This window comes from Sceloporus occidentalis, unplaced genomic scaffold, assembly GCF_023333645.1.
Source record: "Sceloporus occidentalis isolate IW3139 unplaced genomic scaffold, rSceOcc1.0.p SCAF_10, whole genome shotgun sequence".
Classification (NCBI taxonomy): Eukaryota; Metazoa; Chordata; class Lepidosauria; order Squamata; family Phrynosomatidae; genus Sceloporus; species Sceloporus occidentalis.
This window is the reverse complement of record NW_028316990.1, coordinates 35,507,436-35,528,369: the sequence shown is the minus strand read 5'-3', so window position 1 is coordinate 35,528,369 and position 20,934 is coordinate 35,507,436. Positions and strand designations below refer to the sequence as shown.

The window sequence follows — 20,934 nt, the reverse complement described above, 5'->3', positions numbered from 1 at the left end:
AAGAAAATGCTTATGAAATTCACAAATTTGGAAGAGAACTTCATTATCTGAATGATGATCACATGAATCAGCAGGAACTGGAAATTGCTAATTTCTTAGGGATGTATTTGCTAAGCAGTCTGCATAATTTATTTCCCCTTTCAAGGCAGTCTTGATCATTTCTGTGTCCAGATGCTTGCTTCTTCTTAAGGCTTGACAGTTTTGCAACCACAGATCCTACCTCTGTTTTACTCTGAGTAAAATGAGGACTTGGTATGCATGTGCCTTAAAGTCATTTCTGACATACGGCGACCCTAAGGTGAACCTATGGCAAGGTTTTCTTGGGCTGAGAGTGTGTGACTCTTCCAAGATCAATCAGTGGGTTTCCATGGTCAAATTGGGACTGAAACCCTGATCTCCTAGTCCAGTGCTCAAACCACTACAGCACACTGGTGTGCGCAAACATACATACAGATATTTATATCCCACTATGTTTTTTTATTATGTTCAGCAATCTTCTGAGTACTATTTTATACTGAGTTTCTATTCTTCATAACTTAATGGTCTTTAAAATGCCTATTGCATTTATTGCTATGTTGCTTCTGTAACCCCCAGGTATCCATTAATTTCTCTTTGAACACTTTCCATTTACCTCTATTGATTTCTCTTGTTTGATTTTGTCCAGTATTTCCCCTGGTCTTTTCATCCTTTTTTGGTTGCAAAAGTTTCACAGCCCCGTATTTTCCTATGGAACAACCTTACTTTTGCATTATTGCCATAGAGGGGTGGGAGGTGCAGAGAGAAACTGATTGACACAACCAGTATTTCGGTCTCATTTCATGCAAATGCATCTCAAACTACTTTTTCCATACATAGGAAAGTGGTTTTGTTGAACTTTCCAGCTTCAAATCAGATTGAGGTGGAATAACACAGCGCTGAATGAGGGCCGTTTCTCACCTGTTTCACCTGCTTTGAAATCAACTGTTTTATTCCAGGGAGTATGTGTGTTTCAGGGGTTGTGCGAAATGCTTCTCGGAGAAAGAAAAGCAGAGTGGCTACCATTTTGTTCTCCCAGAACTGGTTATTTTATTAATTCTGTGTATGATGATGATGTTGATGATGATGATAATTTATTTGTACCCCGCCTCTCCCTGCAGATCGAGACAACTTACATACATAAAACATGTTTCATAATACACAGAATTCATAAAATAGCCAGTTAAATCCTCTATCCCCATATCCAAATAGATTTAGGATAGATTTATATGGGCCTAATTAGAACTCAGGGTCATTTAGTTCAATGAGACATACTCTCAAGATTATGTTCCGATGATTCACTGGAGCAATTTGGCGGAACAAGCTGAGGATGACACTTTCACAAAATGCTTTCCCGTAATTTTGTTGGGTCCGTTTCATAAAATTATTGGTCAAATCAGTGCTTCTCTGCAGCCCTAATTTGAACTTGTCCTCCACCGTCGAGAATTAGCTCAGAACAATAAGCGAGTGAAAAAGAAAAAGTGCTCAAAATGGCTGCCTCCATAGCTATGCCTTTCTTCTTCTCGCCACAGATGCCACAAATCTTGTCATTTTCTCACTTCGGATGCTGGAAAATGTATTTCCAGTCCTTTCCTCAGAAAGGAATGGATGCTCAAAGCATCCTTTGATGCCACCTCCTTCTTTGCTGACTAAGGTTTATGGACATTGAGAGGAGGGGATGCAGAAGATGGTTGACAGACAAAGCAAGTGAACTTTGGTGGAAACCTGCTCCTAGCAGATACTAGTATCTCCCTGACATTACCTGTAAGGATCTAGCGGAATTATTTCTTCTTGCAATGACCTCCATTGGATTCTTCCTGATATGTCTGAACATACTCTTGCTGTAGTGGTGGTGGTTTGTCTTCAAGTCATTTCTGACTTATGATGACCCTAAGGCCAAGCTATCACAGAATTCCTTGGCAAGCTTTGTTCAGAGGGAGCCTGCTATTAATTTCCTCTCAGACAGAGAGAGAGTGACTTTTCCAAAACCACCCAATGGGTTTCCATGGCTGCATGGGTGCTCAAACCCTGATTCTAGGATGCTAGTCCATCCTGCAAAACCAATACAACAAACTGGCTCACATACTCTTCTTACAGAGATTCAAGAAGTGCTCGCCCTCGATGTATGCGTCTTGACTTCCTTCTTGTTGGAGGATGCCTCCTTTTCCCATTCTGTTCTTTCCCTCATCCCCCACCTTGACTTTCTGCCTCTGTCATATTTTATCTCGGCTGAATCTTACTGTCCCTTTGGTTCTGCTTTCTGCACATGTACAGAAACTGAAAAAGGTCAGAGCACATCGCTTCAACACATCATTTGATGCATTCTCTTTCCCTAGGCTTCAAAAATAGTGAAATAATAATCCTGAAGCATTTATTAAATCAGGCCTAGATTTTACAGTGTGTGGTTTGAAATAGATACCTAGGCAAGCTACATAACATGTGCAAAGGGTAAAGCTAAATATATTCAAAACTGGGTCCCTCTTTTCCCCCCCACTCTCTGGCTTCACTGTGAATGGTGCGTAGTTAATGATCTCTAAAGACTAGACTCTTTTTAATATGAATGCCTAACAGCACCCAGCCGGCACAGTGTTTTTCTAATGTTCTTGTTAACAAGTTGCAAATTGGAAATAGATCAAAGGATGGATCCTTCCACTCTAGGTCAACCGCAAATTCCTTAGAAAAATGCAGAGCCAATATTCTCAATTATACCAGGATTATAAGACTGAGAAATGTAGCCAAGTGGTTGATCCACTTTCAAGGAAATTCCCAAGGTTCTAAGTTCTGTGGAACCTAAGTTCAGGGTCCTAAGTTCTGGGATGTGTGGTTAAGACACTTACGTTTATTGCACTGGACTTGGAGAACGGGAACGGAGCAGAACAGAATGGAAAGGAAAGGAATGGAAAGAGGGGGAAACATATATTATTGCACAGGAGAACGCCACTGATGGCGCCGGGAGTCCCCAATCCATTCCCCAACCATTCCACAGCAGCTGATTCTGAACAGTCCTTCAAAATTGCCTGCTGTGGAATGGTTGGGGAACGGATTGGGGACTTCCAGCGGCATCAGCGGCATTCTCCCGTGCGATAACATACGGTTTCCCCCCTTTCCGTTCCGTTCCATTCCCTTCTGTTCTGCTCCGTTCCCGTTCTCCAAGTCCTGTGCGATAAACTTAACTGACTGTTGGTTGTAAGATCAGCAGGTTTGCAATTTGAGCCCTGTGCCGCATGATGGATTGAGCTCCCATCACTAGACCCAGCTTCTGCCAACCTAGCAGTTCAAAAGCATGCAAATGCAAGTAAATAAATAGATACCACTCCAGTGGGAAGGTAAACAGCATTTGGTGTAGTCATGCTGGCCATATGATCACAGAATAGTCTCTGACAACACTAGCTCTTAGGCTTATTAGCGAAGATGGTTGGACACGGCTTGACAACCTTGTCAACCCGAAATGCCTTTACCTTTAAGTTCTTGATACTAGTGAAATAACTTTTGTTGTTTCTGTGTGCCTTCAAGTCACCTCTGACTTATGGTGACCCTTTTGGTGAGGCTGAGAGAACGTAATGGGCTCAAACTCAGTAGGTTTCCATTCCTGAGCAGGGATTCAAATCCTGATCTCCAGAGATAGTGGCCAACACTCAAACCACAACACCATGCCGACTCTTGTTTACTTAGAGTTTGAGCCTAGTCCTTCCTAAAAACCTCAGGGTGTCTTCAATATGTGTGTGTGTGTGTGTGTGTATTAAATGTGTGTCCATCCTATTGCTTTACTGTGCATAACATTTCTATTTTAAGTTGCCTTGTGTAAACGTTCCCTAAAAAGTAGCCATTCAAAGCAAAATTATGAATAAACGATTATGATTAAAACAAGTAGGACTCTTCCCATTTTGTGAATCTGTGAAAACTAGGTCTCTGCTTTTCATCCTAACTTTCTTTGCTTCATTTTGGCCACATCGGCATGTTTGAAAATTAGCCACTGAAATCAAAATCTAACTGCTAGTCTAAACTAGAGTTGAGCCATTGAATCAGTGGGATTTGCACCAGTGTTGACCTTCCAGTCAGCTTTCTGCTCAGTGGGTCTACTCTGGTTAGGACCAGCGCTTGGGAACGAGACCCAAATCAGCCGTTTGAAAGCTCTGCTCTCGTAACTCTTCCTGGCTCTTGCTTGTGGTTCAGGTGCTCTGGCAAAGCGACATGCTTCGACGTTCGGCTTTGTGGAGCCAAGTTTGAAAAATATATATGGCCTTTTCTAATCGCTCATCTGTGTACGTCCCAGTTCCAAGACAGGCCTCAACAACTCGGCTCCCTCTCAAATCTTGTCAGCTGTAATTTGAGTATCCATGAAACATGGTCCTCTCCTCTGGCACTTCGGCAACAGCAAAGTAGACGAGATGTGACTCACAATGACACATCAACTCGGGAAACAAAAGGAGCAGCCACTTTCCCATTCGGCTGCCACAAATTATCCTGTTTCCTCCCGAGTGAAGAAAAAGACAATGACATATAGGGAGAGGACAGGTTATCTGCAAAAGCATCACTAGCCCCACTGCACACAATTACCGCCATCTGTATGCCAATTAAACTCCAAAGTCTGCAAGTGGATTCATAGCACGCGCGGTTGGCTCTACAAAGACCATTCCAAATCCTCTTTTATTGCCTCTTGCCTTGCTTAGCTATCCAGTAGTCAATGCCACCTTTCAACAAGCGATGGATGTTGTCTATCCAGTTTCCTATCCTCCCTGATACAAACATCCTTCTGTTGCTCATCATCCATTGATCTTGCCCCCTCCCATGTTTTTCCTTCCTCCTTCCTTTTGTTGAGGTTGAAATCTGGTGAGCATCCAAGCTACAGCAGGCATATAAATGGGATGTTTGGCATCAGAGTAGTCTCTGATTTCTGCACAACTCTTTGGAGTTCAAAAGATGGTCAGAGGGCTAGCAGATGTCCATCGCAATTGAGTTCAGCTGCCTCTGTTTTGGGTTTATTTGGCCATCATCCTCCATGCTTCCCACCATGGAACTTGATGGAGCATTTAACATTTCTCACTACAAGCGAAGCCATCCCTGCCATCTCTCACTGAAATTGATTTTGGAGCCGAGCAGCTGGACTGGGTTTGTAGTAGGCTCCAGAAGAAAGCAAGTCTGGTATATTGGCAAGTATTAGTAGAATGAGTTTGAACAGTTGGTGTGTGCTCCTAAAGAACAAGTTGCCTTGGATGCATCACATAGTTGGACTGTAGGTAGTGAGCCCACTGAGAATTACTGGAAAGACTTACATAGCGATGAGATTATTCTGCGCCTTTCCCAGTTGGCCAGGAAGTTGTAGTCCAAAAAGTAAATTTTCCAAACTCTGGTTGCCACCATTTACAAGGTCCTTTGGGCATCCACCTATCTGATCTCATATATGGTCAGCACCACAAGCAGAGTCTCAGATGCTGATCTTACATAGTGTACATGCTCATATGGAAACTGATGGATGGATGGATGGATGGATGGATGGATGGATGGATGCTTGACTGTTGACAAGATAATATATTGCTTTTTGATTTTATGTAGTTTTCTGCATCCTTTGTGGATATTAGCCACAAGAACCACCTGAAAATAAAGTTTCCCAGTGTAGTAGTAGTTGTTGTCATAATTGCCATTCCTTCTCCTTACAGCCATATTTGCCTCCTCTTTTCATCTTCTTCTTTCATCTTTTCATCTCCATCTATAGAATCACTGTAAACACATAATGTTGAAGCCCTCATATCCTGTTTAGAAGCTTCTCAGAAGCATATGGCTGATGGCCATTGTAAAAACCAGAATGTTGGCCAAGATGGACATTTGCTGTCATCCAAAGCAACATTTCTTACATTTACTGAAAGAGGTTGGTCTACTGTATAGTACTGCAGTAGCAATTGAATGTAGGCCTACAGTCTATTGGCATGCTACCTTCAACATCATCTGTCTGTCTCTAGACCATATGGACCTGCTCTTGATTTCATTATTACTTTTTTATGAATGATTTACTCTGTATATGTGCAAGACATAGTAAGTGGGGATATGATATAGTGTATGACACAGAGGTATGTAGTCCTTCAATGCTACAAAGTGTAACCACTTGAAGCTCTGATTCTAACCACCATTCTCTGGTTGACTTTTCCTGTGGGTCAACTTTTCTTCATTATGATTTAGTTCCTCCTACCAAACTAAAAGGCCATGGACCTGCCCAAAATACTAGGTCAGTAAAGCAAAAGGTCCACTGGAGGGATGGGGTATCATGTCTCCATTTGTGGTATCTTCCATCTTATGCTCCATGCCTTCTGCATTCAGTGCCACAATAAAACAGAATTGTGTTGTTTGAATGCATGTTTGGAGCCTCCGCTCAATCCCACTTCCCTCCTGCTCTGTCTCTAAGCATTTGTTGTAGGAGAAGACATTGGACAGATACATTTCAGGCTGGCCTTGCCTTGTCAAAATCAGTTTCAGCTGTGTATACTTTTCTTTGGTATGTGTCACATTTTCACAGCCCATCAATATTCTCCAGGAAGATGAAACTGCTCCTGTATCTCATTCTTTTAAAGAATGAAATGTGAAACAAATTTCATGGTGGATTATCACTCAGAAGGCCTTTTCCATTCATCACATAGTCAGGAATTTCTCAGATAATGTATTGCATCAGTCCTGAAGGAGGGGGGAGATGTTATAAAGCTCAGCTGGTAACCCCTAAAAGAAGCAAATTACATTGTTTTGCCTTCAAATAAATAAGTAATTAGGATGCACTAATAGTCTTGGCTCTTTTCCCACACTAAAAGACTGGAAACAACACAGCCAACCTTCTCTGCCTTTTTGTGTGTGTCACTATGAATCCAGGATATCAAATCGCATACCGCTTGGCAACCAGCAACCCAAACAAGTTCACCACGGTGGAGGTTGGCTCCACAGTCAGGCAGTTTGTGGCTACAGATCTTCTCCCAGAATCGGCATACATCTTCCGAGCCTCGGCCAAGACTCGCCAGGGCTGGGGTGAGCCCTTGGAAGCTACAGTCATCACTACGGAAAAGAGAGGTAATGTCCGCAGCTAAGCTGCAACTCTGCTTTCTCAAGAGTAATCCATGCCACTAGTCTTTGTAGACCAGGTGGGGGCCATTTTACTTCCCAGTGCCCATCTAATGGGATATATCACCAAGTTACAGCATGCCCAAAATGGCATGATGTTACTTCTGGCTGCCATTTTGGGGGCCATTTTTTCCCTCATTTCCTCCCATTTTGGGGACTTTTTGGCCATTTTGGGCCAAAGACACATTACCCTAAAATTGGCTCCCAATTTTTTGAATGATCGAACAATTGATTGAATTTAGATCTTGCCTGTCTGCCAACAATGGTGCTCAGACTGACCTGTTACGTTTCTGGGATTTGGCTTTTTCTTATTATATCAGCTGAGGGGTAAGATCTATGTTGCAGACCATTTCCCGCAAACATTTATGTGCTTTTAAAAATAACATCTTCACCAGAAAGAAAATGTAGGACTGGCTGTGCTTTTTGTAGAAAGAACATGTGAACAGCGAATTATTATTTGATTTACTCTGTTTAGCTTGGCTTTCTGATGCTATTTCCTAGTAATATTCATCTTAGAGATGGGGTGTTTGTGAATGAAGGGCTTATATATTCCAAGGATCTGGTGTGAAGCGGATGTAAGGGATGTTTCGCAGGTTCCTTTCATTCTGTACCTGCTGCCTGTCTTTTGCAAGATACAGCAATCTTGTTCTTTTCTTGGCCATCCTACCATGGGTCAAACCTTGGGTTGACATTGAATGGTAGGAACAGGCTTTTTAAGACCACTGTTGCTTAAGATGTGTAACATTACCTGGTCATGCTGGTTGGGGGATTTGGTGAGCTGTGGTCCAAAAAGTGGCTTTTGCTTGCTTTGAACGTAGCAATAATCCTGTGGAAAATGCTTCTTCATGGGAATTTGGGAAGCCAGATTTAGCTGCTCCCACTGGAAAATCTTCCATAGCAACGATAACAGCAATAATACCGCTCTGTTGCTGGTCTTCCGATACCGAACCTCCCAAGCTATCTATCCTAAATCCATCTATAGCTCACATAATTAATAGCTATATTTTGAACCCAAAGTTGCAAAACAACTCCAGTTTGCGGTGAAAAAGACTAGAAGCTGAGCATAAACACCCAGGACATTGGTTCACATTTCTGGCTCAGTTCTAGTCTCAGCTGAAGTGTGAATGCAGGTGCGCATGAGTTCCTGGTGTGTAATCCTTAAAATCCTGAGAATCCCATGTCTCTATGAATTGAGAGGAAAATTAACAACAGAAGCTGTAGTATCTCATGTTTTATCCTACATGCATTTGTGCTTTTTCATGGTGCCCTAGTTCCCAAAGCAGTTAAACATTCCAGAGCTAATTTTTAGAGGGTTGACTTATTTGCAAACTGAGAGTCCTAGAGATTTATGATGCTTTCTGTAATAAATGGTTTGTTTACAAATGCACAATGAACAGATGGGCACCGAACCCACTTGCAAGCAATACCAACAGCGTGGCCAACAACAATATAATATGCAGAGGAAGGATGTGTATCTCAAAACATATACGCCAGAAGTTGGATCACGTCCTGATCCTAAAGAATGTTTCTGCCGCATGTGCCCAGCATCCAAATATCTCTGCCATTTGAGTGGCCCAAGGCAAAGAAAGATATTTTTGTAGAGGTGGGGATTTCAGCAGGTCTTGCCCCTTGCCACCCTACCTTTAATCTTGGTATTTCCGAATTTGGCATTTCAGAATTTTAAAATTGCACACAACTGTTTGACATCTATTAGCGACTAGTTCTTTTTAAGCACTTCTGTGGAAGTTTTTCCCTACCCACCTACTTCCAAATATACATTCTCTCATACACTAGGAACAAGAATGCTGGTTGTCTGAAAAACACTTTCCCCCCTAGTTACAATAAAGCCTATTAAACAAGATTATTCAGGAGATACCGCTGGGCATATAATAGCTGCATCCTATAATTCCTTCCTTCTGCTACAATAATAATAAGCTATATTATGGTGAAGTATTTAGGAGTACTTTGAATATTATATAAAAAACAACTTGCCCACCCCATGGATAACTGTGGGTCCTACTTACTGCTGAGAAGCGAGAGGGAAAAGTAGCTGGGCTTGCAGGAACTGGATAGCAGATGATGCTACAACTTAAGTGTTAAACTGGCTGGCACTGCGACCGTAAGAATCTGTGCCCATATATCTGCCCAAATTTGTCTACAGCATTTGTTCTAATGTGACAAATATAGGGTGATGTAATGTGGAACCAGAGAGTGATATGGAAGCTACTGATGCTTAGCATTGTGGAAGATGAAGCCACTGGATATGTTCCTGGATGAACAGGACAAGCTTGATAGCACATGGAGAAGCTCTGCTTTGATTTTCTTCTTTGAGCTCCAGAATATTTTGGATCAAGGGTTTCTTCACGGGAGCCAGAAATGTTTTTTTCCTAAACTTTGTCCACCATTTATGGCAAGTGGTTTAATGTGCAAAATTGAGCAAGGATGTGACGATTCTGGGCTTGGAAGCCACACAAAGGTTGTCAGGGTTAGGTGTGCAGACTCAAGTTGCAGTGTTTCACACATGGAAGGGATAGTATCACCTTCTTTTTCTGTGGTCCTCATTTGAATGTCAAACACGGACAAAGCTAGAATCAGTACTAGTCAAAGGATTATAGCCCCTTAGATGGCAATATTTAGTAAGGTGAAACAGGTGTCAAGGCATCCCAGTAGGCATTTGCCTTGCCTTGTTCCACATTAGTGGTTGCTGCAGGGGTTAGAGAAGTGTCTTGTGTGATAACCTCGTCTCTTGTTTTCCCTTTATGGAGAAAGAAGGGGACACTGGATATCCCAATCCCATGATCCGTGTCACATCCCGTCCTTCCCAAGACTGGGTTTTTCCAAGAAGCACTTGGGAGTCAGCCACTCAAATGTAAATTTCATTCACACTGAATGAGAATTGGGCACCTCAGTAATCCTTTAAGCTCCTTTAGAAGCCTATGTGTCAAACGGGTATGTAGAAAATACAAAGCTTGTCCTGAGCTCCTTATTGCCAGGTGCACTTGTTACGACCAAAGAATCTCTGCATTTCTATAATCCTTTGGATTTTCATGTTACAGCCATGCCCCGTAGGCTTTTTATACAAGTTGGCCCAGGAGGGAGTGGTGAGATGCTTCACTGCAATGCCTGCTATAACAAGGAACTGCTTTCCTATCATTCATCCATTGAGAGAGAAGGGGCAGTAGAGAATATACCCTTCGGAGAAGTAGGAAAGGCCATAAATAGCTCAATGGTGAAGCATGCGCAGAAGATTGCCACTTTGGTCCTGAGCACTGCTTTCCAAAACATTATCTTTGCTTTTTAAAAGCATTTCTGCATTTCCCCTCCTCAGATGACGACAACCGATTCAATTTCTGTTCACAATTTAAATAATTATTGAAAATCCACAGTGAGCAAATCAATTCAATTAGCATCAACAATGCTACAAAGCAACAACAATAAAAGGCAGCCTTTAAAAAAATCAATTACAGTTTTAATTACAAGATCAGGCTGAGAAATTATCCAGATGTCAGGCGTGTCTTATCCTAGCATGAAAAGATTGTATGCTAGGCATACCTTTTTAAGACAGGTCTTCCACACTCAAGAGGCCACCACAAAGAAGGTGTTTTCTTTTGTTGCATTGCACATTTGCAATAAGGGTGAAGCCTCACAGAATGAGAGTAAGCCATGGACAAGCTGGTGTGCGAACCTTCACAGTTTGGGGTTCCAAGCCATTAGGAGCTTTAAAAATAAGCACCACTGTAAGTCAGACGTCAAAAAGAGGCTACTAGTGAAGTTCTTTGAAGGACATTCTCACACCAGCCTCATGTCTTGTGGCAGTTGCATCATGAAATGAAATAGGAACATACTGCTTTGAAAATGTTTCTTCTTGCACCTCTCTTCTTTCACATGATTATGCTATTTGGAAACCTCCTTCCCTGGGTGTGATAGGCTTTTTCACTTCAATTCCCACATTAAAGGAGGGGAACGATGTTGTCTGATAAATGCCGGCCAAAGACGGTTTAGCCTCTTAAAATTCCAAAGTCTAGTGTTGTGTTGATTCACTTTGGCAATTCTAGATTCCTCAGAGTCTGGCAGTCAGATTTTGTCGTAACTGGAGTTTCAGCATCAGTGGTGTGGGAAGCTCCACATGAAGCACATTAAAGTAATTCATCCGGAATATTACTGAACCATGGTTCACTCTGACAAGGTAACTCACATTTGGGAACTCGAGAAGCAGGAAAGGCTTCTGCTTCAGGATCAAACTAGACAATATTCTTAGAAGAGTTGCTCTATCAAGTTTTCAGAGGCATAGCTGAGTTGGTCTGGAATATCAGTACGCAAAGGGATGTTGCAGCACCTTTGAGACTAACTGTGGGAAAGAAGTTGTAGCATGAGCTTTTGTAGAGTCTACTTCCTCCGATGCACAAAGCAAACATGTGAGGAAGCAGAGGCAAGTCTATGAAAGCTCATACTTCAACGTCTCTTGCACAGTCTCAAAGCTGCTACAAGATCCCTTTGCATTCTGTCAAGTTTGTCATAGCATGGGCTTCTCCCCACTTTCACCCCTTGCTTTTAGTATGCTTTGTGACTGATCCCTGGAAGATACACGTAGGTTTAATTTGCAAGTCCGATTCCTGAGGCGCGTATCTCTCAGGAAATCCCACTGTGAGAGGGAACACAAAGTAATAGCATGGAAAGAACATTTCTCTTTGACATCTCACTTGACCCTGAGATCTTTGAAGGCTGCTGCTAAACAAATGCTGGACTGCAAGAACCAATATGCAGACTAGGACTAAAGCGAGGGGGGCTGGCAGGCAAAATCGCCAGTCAGCAGATCATAGGACTGAGACCACTGGTAGAGCCTGGACAGTCATATGTTAAAAAAATAAATGCTGGTATCTTAACAGACCAGAGAGTAGCTATAATGTTTTGCCTCATGCCCCAGGCCCTATGCCAGTTCTCAAGGGCTTGCAATATAAGGCAGCTTCATGCATTCCCATAGTAGCTTTTCCCGCACATGGATGCTCTTCTGGGTCACAGGGCCCTAGTCGGCTTCTCTGCCAGATGTAATTGCTCTTGGAATTGTCTAAACTCCAGAGAATTAAAGGGGACGGTCTCCTATATGCAGTCAGGGAGTTTGTGTGGTAGTGAGGAAGACCTTTGAAATCATTAGGAAGAAATGGACTAAAACTCTGTTGCAGGGGAAAGAGCAAAGACGAGATTCCTCCTGATTCAGGTGCCGGCTTCGGAGGAAAGCATCCAATCCTCTCCACCCCCAGACACTTGCTTCTTCCAGCAGAATGACCCTAAGCATTTAGTGCTAAACCTTTGCATCCTTCCATGCAACTCCACACTGTTAGTGCTGAGGGTTCTGCAAAGCTAATGGCTTCCCATTCTTTACCACTGAGGCCTGCTGAGCCATAAAGCAAATGTTTTTCCAAGATGCAGGAGAGGGGGACATAGAGAGAGAGACCCCCAGCACAGGCTGTTCTTTGTAGAAAGCTGTGGGCGGCTCAGGCAGCCAGAGGTGAGTATTTACGGAAACAGGTGCTGATGGAGTCGAATCGAATGTGTTTCTCAAAGGCAAGACACTGTGGTGCCGCCAATCAATGCTTGCTTTATTACATGCCACACATTTTAATCAGAATCGATAATCTCCATGATAAACAATTAAACAATTATTCCTCACTCTATTGAGTTTTTCTATTAAAATCGATGGGTGCTGAGAGAGGGCACCAGGTGAAAGTTCTGTATTCAGGTACCTGCATTTTCTTTTGTATCTCATACAAAAAGGTTAACCATTTGCTGGCCGCAAAGCTTTTCTCCCTTGGCCCAGGGACTCACTGATTTATTTTATCCTGATGATTCCAGGTGATAGGAGCACAAGAAGAGAGATGTCAGATAGGCTGCATTTGCCCTAAAATAGTGCAGATTGACAGTATAGGAATAAAAAGTAGTGTATTCAGCCATCAGTTGACTTGGAGGCACATTCACACACAGGCAGCCATGTGTGAAGGTTGTAAAAGCAGCTGTTTTCCTAGGAGGATCCGGGGCAAGAAGTCGGCCAAGCTCAGGATTGCCCACCTTGAATAACTCAAGGTCTTAGGAGAATGTCTCTCCAGGCATCTGCTATATGATTTCATCTTTTAAATCTTAATATGTCAGACTTTATACTAGGAATGCTGCAGGTAAAAGGGAGATCTTAGCAATGGATGCCCTTGCTTGATCATTTACAGAGTTCCCCTTTGTAGTTGCCCCTTTTCTTACCATGTTTCTCAAGAAGTCACCACACTTACCTGGAGATAAACTTAGGCCTTGTCTACATGGGTGACTTAACCTGAGTTCCCTCTAGGCTCCTTGCATCATGCTTACACAGTGCAGGATCAAAACCCTGGATCAGGTCCAGACTGTTTTCACATCACCACACTCCATTTGGGACATCTCCCCCCATCCCACATTAAAATAGTTCACCATTTGATGTGAGGTTTTGGCAGGTTTTCAGTGACAATACCAATTGCTATCACAGTCCCCACAACTTGCCCAGTGCCACCCTTATGGGTATAAGTAGGGCTGAAGTCTAGAACAAGGTGCCTGGCATCAGTAGCATGGCTGGGCACCTCATTCTGATCTCAGAGGGTGCAGGGTAGAACTCATGGAAAGCTAGTATCATTGCTGGAGAAGAGAGCCAAAAACCTGCAAGGTAAAGGGCAGATTTGGAGCCAGACAACTCAAGGAGCAGCCCGGAGTATTCTGGCAAGTTTAGATGAGCTCTTAGTTGACATGAATAATAACATAGGAAACACACCACCAACAGTGGCCTGAACTCTTGCATAGAAAAGATAAAAATCGCTATAATAGTAAAAGAGTACATCTGCAAATATGCCTGTAGCAGCTATAACTCTTTGGGACTTTATGGTCGATGCCACAAAATTAGGCAGCGTTTTTAGTGTCATCTGGGCTTTCAAGTCTGCAGAATTTTAGCTTTGAAAAGCAAGGAATTCTGTTTTCTCCTTTCCCCCCTTCTTCATGCCTCTTCTTTTTTCCAGTCCTGGTAACTTTGGAAAATTGAAGTCACCTTTCCATGCTTAGAGAGCACCCAATGGACTAAACAGAACAGCGGATTCAGACAACAGCTAGCAACAGTGCATAGTGCAAGCTCCTGTGCGGATAACCATCCACACAGGCTGGAAAAAAGGGACAGAATAAAACAAAGAAATTGCTGTCTCATACATACCAGTTTGAGTCAGGGTTCAGGACCTTCTTGGGCAAAGCTTGCTTCATCTCTCAGATTGCTAGCCTCAGCCAGTATTGATTCCCTTCTGAATGGAAACGGCAAGAGTTCCCCTAACCTTGGCAGCGTTTAAAACGCAGCAGTTGCAAAGCCTGTTTTCTTGCATTTCAGCTCCATAAAGGGAAAGCTTCCTAGAGGCACTTTAATACCCAGGAAAGCAAAAGATTGTTCTGGATAGAGCAAAACAGCCTTTTCTTTTGCAGTGGTTTTGCATCAATATGCAAGAATAGTAGGGCTGAGCAGAACTAGGTTTGGAGGTGTTCTATCGATGTCTTAAGGTTTCACTAGCTCAAATAATCCTGTGGGAAGTAATGGAGAGTTTCTGTTCCATTTCAGAGCGGCCAGCCCCTCCAAGGGACCTGAGAGTCCCCCAGTCTGAAGTGACGTCTCGGAGTTTACAGCTGCACTGGGTTCCTGGAAGTGATGGGTCTTCACCAATACGTTACTTCACTGTGCAAATGAAAGAGCTGCCAGATGGCGACTGGAAAACGTATTCCTCATCTATCAACCACGAAGCTAGCTCCTGTACAATTGACAGGTACCCACACAGAGCCTCACAGCTGGAGATGGCAGAAAGCTCAACTTACCTTGACATAGATAGCCTCAAAGCACCAAAGAGACTCTTCTTTCACTGTAGAGAGGAAGAAAAACAAAGGCAGGGTTTCAAAGCTCCCATGGAGACCTGTGCACTCAGCTCATGGCTCAAAGGGTGAATCTGATCCTTTGACTGTAACTCCTACCATCCAGTTTTTCAAGTAGACATATTAAAATCTAATGCTGAGCTTTGTGGTTTTTGCTAGTCATCCAGGATAATCTAAACATCCTATTAGGGCACCAATTAATATTTATTTACTTCATTTATTTATAGAATATATCCCCCACCTTTTTCTTGGGCTGGGACTGAAGGTAGGTTAAATGTATAAGATTGTCAAAAACTACCATGGTATAGTGCAGTAGTTCCCAAACTTTTGTCCTCCAGATATTTTGGACTTCAGCTCCCAGAATCCCCAACTTTGTGCCAAACTGGCTGGGGCATCTGGGAGTTGAAGTCCAAACCACCTGAAGGACCAAAGATTGGGAATCACTGGTATAGTGGATTGAGCACTAGACTAGGACTCCAGGACACCAGGGTTCAAATTCCGCTCAGCCATGAAAGCCCAGTTCATGATACTGGACAAGTCATACTCTTTCTGCCTTAGATGAAGGCAATGAATGGCAAGCTTCCTTTGAACAAATCTTGCCAAGAAAAACCTAGAAGAGTGTTACTGTAACCCACAGCACAGAACAAGATTTTAGTCCTGATATAAATTCTTTAGTTGTTTCCACTTCATTTTGAATTACCTATAGATAGTGCTGTTTGACAGTTCATACAGGTGTATTACATATCTGCCATGCTTTGGGCCACTGTGGACTTGAGCACTTCTCATGTTAGATTTGCTCATCTGTATAGAATGAGTCCTGTACCAAATTCAAGCCCTGAATGTTCACAATTGTGATAGTGGATAGACCAGGTGCTGCAGTCCTAGATCTCAACCTTTTATGGTGTTACCTTCATGATGTTTATGGTGTTATTTTGCATCTTAACAAATCTCACAGAGATATAAAGATAAAATATGCTAACCCATTGCCCCCTATTTTTACTAGAAAATAGTATTATTCCTCTTTAAAAGAGGAAAGGAAAAAATAATAATGGAAGGAATCAATAATTAAAACATCGTCTCATACATGGAGAGCAAGCATTGGGTAATTAGGGTGCAACTAAAAGGTCCTATTCATCAGTAATGTTGCTGCCATGCTGAACAAAAAGCAATAAAATGGGGAGACGCTGTATGACGGAAGCTCTAATTAACATTGCATGTGATCTTATCTAATTAAGCTTTATTTCTTAGTGAAGGGATCTTGACCAGGGAGAGGGCTTCTGCTGGAAAATAAACCTTCCTATTGAGGCATGTAGAAGGAGTGTTTCAATTCACTTTCCATCTATGTAGAGAAAAGTGGCATGTGGAAAGCAGTATTTGGCCTCACAAAAAAGTCAGGGAGCATGGAGAAAGTGCTTCCAATACTGCAGTAAAGAATAATATTCTAATACAGTTGCCCCTCCTAAATTGCGGATCTACAGAGGGGCAACCTCTGCTATTTCCAATGGTGCAGACGTGGGAGCGCCCCATTCAAGGCTTGAATAAGCATGAGCCTCCATTTTCACAGGTGTGAGTCTGGAACAGATCCCCCGAGAAGATGGAGGGCCAACTGTGCATCTATCGGGAGGCCATGCTTTACCACAGGAGGCATGTAGTTTGATGCCTGTCTATATAAATCCATCCCTCCTTTGTTCCAGCGTTGCAGAAGTGAAGCAGCACAAACTCTCAGCTCTTCTCAGTGGGGACGTCATTTTGTCAGAAGGGAGGGCAAGATTTTAACCCCAGACAAATTGTTCTCCAATTGTTTTCGCATAGGTTCATTGGCAAGCTATCCTTTTTTCTATTGCTGAGCTCTCCAGCAGTCCAGGAGAATCCAAAATCCTTGTGAAGTCCCCCTTTCTTTTTTTGGCAGTGATTTGTTGAAATTCATTCCCATCCGTGCAAGGAGATTTTGTCTCTGTGAGTCCTTTATCTTGTTTTCAGATGAAATGAGGGCAATTTTATCTGTATTGCCATACTGAGGAATGAAGAGATAACATCGCCCTGTTTAAGCAGCAGCATCCAGCCTTCATTAGATTCTGCTGGAATTAAGATTCTTGTACTAAAGCCACCCTCTACCTATATGGACTTGCCAGTTGCTGCGCCTTCTTCCCCATCCACGCACCCCACACCTGCTGATAGCCATCCAAATTTGCTTAATTTTGGCATGGAGGGGGTTGGAATTGATAGGGAAGAAGACTGGATGATAAAATGTAGACTTTCGGTCCAGTGATCAGACAGTTTGATGCAGTCTTTACAATCTGCAGATGGAGCGCCTATCTTCTTCTTGTGATAATTTCCTCAAGCAAAATGGGCTGCAGGGAGTAAGGAACGATGAATCTGTGTCTTTGCTGCCCGTTGCATTTCCATTTTTCTCTTCCTGTGATTCTCTTCCTGAAATTTATTATTATTATTATTATTATTATTATTAACCTTTATTTATGAAGCGCTGTAAATTTACACAGCGCTGTACATGCAATCTTTTTAGTTAGACGGTTCCCTGCCCTCGGGCTTACAATCTAAAAAGACATGACACAGAAGGAGAAGGGAGAGGTGGAGGGAAAGAGTAAGAGGTCCAGCAGTTCCTCTCTACCTCCAAGGCCTGGACCAAGGCAGATGGACTGGAGGGAGGGCTTGGCTTCATAATGGAAGGTTAATCTTCATCCAGGGAAAATACATACTCTCAAGTAGGATAATACATATACAGTACATAGCAATACAGGAAATGGTTTGATAAACAGGCACCAAAAGAACATCAGATAGTAAGCGACAATTATGCAATGCCTGGGAAGGCTTCTCTGAACAGGATGGTTTTCACTTGAGTGTCCGTGATAATGCCACGTTTGCTTTCTGATGGTTCAGTAGACACAAACTTTGTTTCAGGCCCCAAATGACTTAAGCATATTGTGTATAAAATTACTTTTGGGTTACGTGTGTAAGGTGTAGATGAAACATAAATGGATTTCATGTTTAGACTAGCATCCCATCTCCAAGGTATCTCATTATGTATATGCAAATATTACAAGATCTGGAAGACTCCAAAATCTAAAACGCTTCTGGTTCCAAGCATTTCAGATAAGGGAGACTCAACCTGTAATTGAGCTGCAACTCCCAAAATCCCTTGTCACTGGCTATGCTGGCTGGGGCGCCTAGGAGATGCAGCTCAGTGGCATCTGGAGAGCTGTAAAATTCCTCTCAAATGTGCATGTGTGAGGAGCCAGGCCTTGTTCTTTGGGATCAATGCAGCAGTCACTAGCTAATACCAAAAAACAAGGATCACATTTACCACCCCTTTCTGTAGAGTATTTTTCCTGTGGGGATGCCTAAGAGCCGTTTTATATGCTGTCCATCAGACAGCATCTTATCCCTCTGTGATTAATCAGCCATCTCCAGTAGTTGTCTCTGTCCTGCTAGTTGGCTGAATCGGACGAAGGCCCTGGACTGGCTTTAACCGATTAATTAGCTAAGCTTATTATGTGCGCCTCTGAACTCCTGCAGACCTTGTTAGCAACTCAAAAGGGAGCCTCCCGTTGGCAATGCTGGAAGCTCTGCCGAAGTCACCGCAGCTGGAAGTCAGCCTTTGCATATCTTAAAGTCACTGAGTACACAGAAAACCTGCAGGGAATCCCCTGTCACTGTCTGTGTTAAATAACCTGAGCAACAGTATTAGTTGGGAATGCAACCGCAATGAAAAATAGCATCCGCGCAGCAGTGTCTAGAGGATTAACTGAAAAGCCTGTGGCTGAAAAGGCCCTCCTGGCTCTCCTTCTGGGGCTGGTTGCCCTTGGATAAGACTGGGGATATCTCCTACATAGGTGAGAATGGCAGGTGATATTTGACTACTCATTAGGGATTGTGCAGATTCATTAAGATATGAATATGCATCACTTTGGAAGATTGGAATCCTATCAGTGGTTGCAATCTGTTAGTGGTATATACAGTTGTGCTATGCATGCAGAGGGATTTTTTGGACAACATACAATGGTCATATCCAGCAGATGTGAGGCCATTGTGTGTGTGGTAACACATTAAACCAAGAGTAGCACAGGAATGTGCATTACCTCTGTGCATTGCCTTTGCACATTGCACAGTGGGTTGCCAGCCATGTGCATTGACCATACATTGTGCTATGTTTGTTTGTTTAATTTAATTTAATTTAGATCCCACTTTTCCTCTGAATGGAATGCAAAGCAGTTTACAGCATAAATTAAAACTGAGCAGTTTAAACAGTACAAAATGCAAATGTTTTAAAAAGCATTAAATCGTGCATTCAATTAAAACACTATTTTAAAAAAATTAATGTTTAACTGAAGATGTGGTGCTGAAGATGACCTCCCAGGTTTCTTTGCATTGCCCTCCTGCTTAGTAATTCAGTCATGGACAGTATCTTTCTTGAGAATTGTGCAGAGGTCTTTTTCGGAATAAGAGCAATGGTGGGGTGAAGGATGGGGGAGAAAACATGAATCCTTTTAGTGCTGCTTAGTTAAATGTGGCTCCAACCCAAAGCAAGGCATCTGGATTACTACAAGCTGTGCTTAGAATTTCTTTGGGCTGGTGATTTGTGAGGAGGCCAGCAAGAGACAAATGGGAAGAGATAGTGAGAGAGAAGGAATTTATCCCTGTTTTGCACACTGTTCCACCTTACAGGCTGAATCCATTCACTTCCTACAAGCTACGTCTGAAAGCAACCAACGATATTGGAGACAGCGATTTTGGTGCAGAGACGGAAGCAGTCACTACGCTTCAAGATGGTAAGAGCTGCAGCAACCAACTAGTCAGCCTGGGATAGAAGCGAAGAATGGCTATGTCTATTCAACACTGAGAGTGCATACCGTAGTTTATTCTAGGGATATAATTCTTACGAATTGCATTCTCAAAGGAGGTAACAAGAAATTGTAGCAATTTTCATCCTATTGTGAAATGGTTAGTCTAAAAACTGCACATTTTTGAAGACTGCTCACAATTCAGGACTTCTTCTGTGGAAAATTCACAACTGGTGTGCGGTTTGTTGGAGGGAGCAATCGTAACCCAACCAGTCTTTTTTTCATAGGAGATGGCATTGTCTGTGCAGAAAACACTATCCCTGCACAGAAATGTTGTTTTCTGTACATAAAGTTCTGTTTCCTATGCTGAAAATGCTGTATTTGGGAACGTACACTGCACAAAATTCAGATCTTTTGGGTGCAGAAACCAGCATTTGCTTTGCAGAATATTTTGCAGATTTTGCACAGAATAAGTCTCAAACTGTATAGTTTCTCATCAGTCCAGGATTGGACTGACTGGGGTTTTCAGGCATTTGAGACATACATTAATTCCTCAATGTTTAAAAATATATATATTTCTCCCATTCCTAGTTAATTCATTCCTAATGTCCCTTGTTGGGATTTGAGAACAAGACTATCCAGGCATCAAATCCTGGGTTTTGGAAATATGATCTAAATCTGAAGCATAGCCTCTTCAGTAGTCCAGTTATCCTGCAGTGCCTCCAGATAATGAATCTTGCTGTCAGACGCCCCCAAACTAAATTATACTCAGCTTGATTGTCTTCCAGGTTCGGTGCTAACTAACCATTATCTTTCCTGAAATTGAATAATTTACCAAGGTGCATTAAAAATGAATGTACAAGTGAGCATATGTTTGGAGAACTTTATTCAATTGCTTTCTCTCCAAATCCACTTCTGTGCTAAATTGTTGAATGAGGGAGAGAGGGCAGGGGCAGAGGGAGGTGCATGTCCAGCAAGCATAAAACATTTTAGCCTGCTAGTTGGTATGGGGGAAAGCAATTTACCATTGCAAAGTGCGTTTTGTGTCACAGGCTATCTTCGAGTGCTTTTGTTCCAGGTCAGGGAAGACAATAACGGAGCAAAATAATTG

General features: G+C 42.5%; 1 protein-coding gene across 4 annotated transcripts in view; it reads left to right on the top strand.

Moving 5' to 3' along the window:
* Nucleotides 1–20,934, top strand: part of SDK1 (sidekick cell adhesion molecule 1) — a 445,458-nt gene that overhangs the window by 354,365 nt on the left and 70,159 nt on the right. For all 4 annotated transcript variants that reach the window (XM_089477071.1, XM_089477072.1, XM_089477069.1 and 1 more), the window contains exons 29-31: nucleotides 6,868–7,062; nucleotides 14,720–14,921; nucleotides 19,708–19,811. In XM_089477071.1, the coding sequence (XP_089333197.1) occupies nucleotides 6,868–7,062; nucleotides 14,720–14,921; nucleotides 19,708–19,811 (501 nt within the window). The remainder of the gene's footprint in view (nucleotides 1–6,867; nucleotides 7,063–14,719; nucleotides 14,922–19,707; nucleotides 19,812–20,934) is intronic.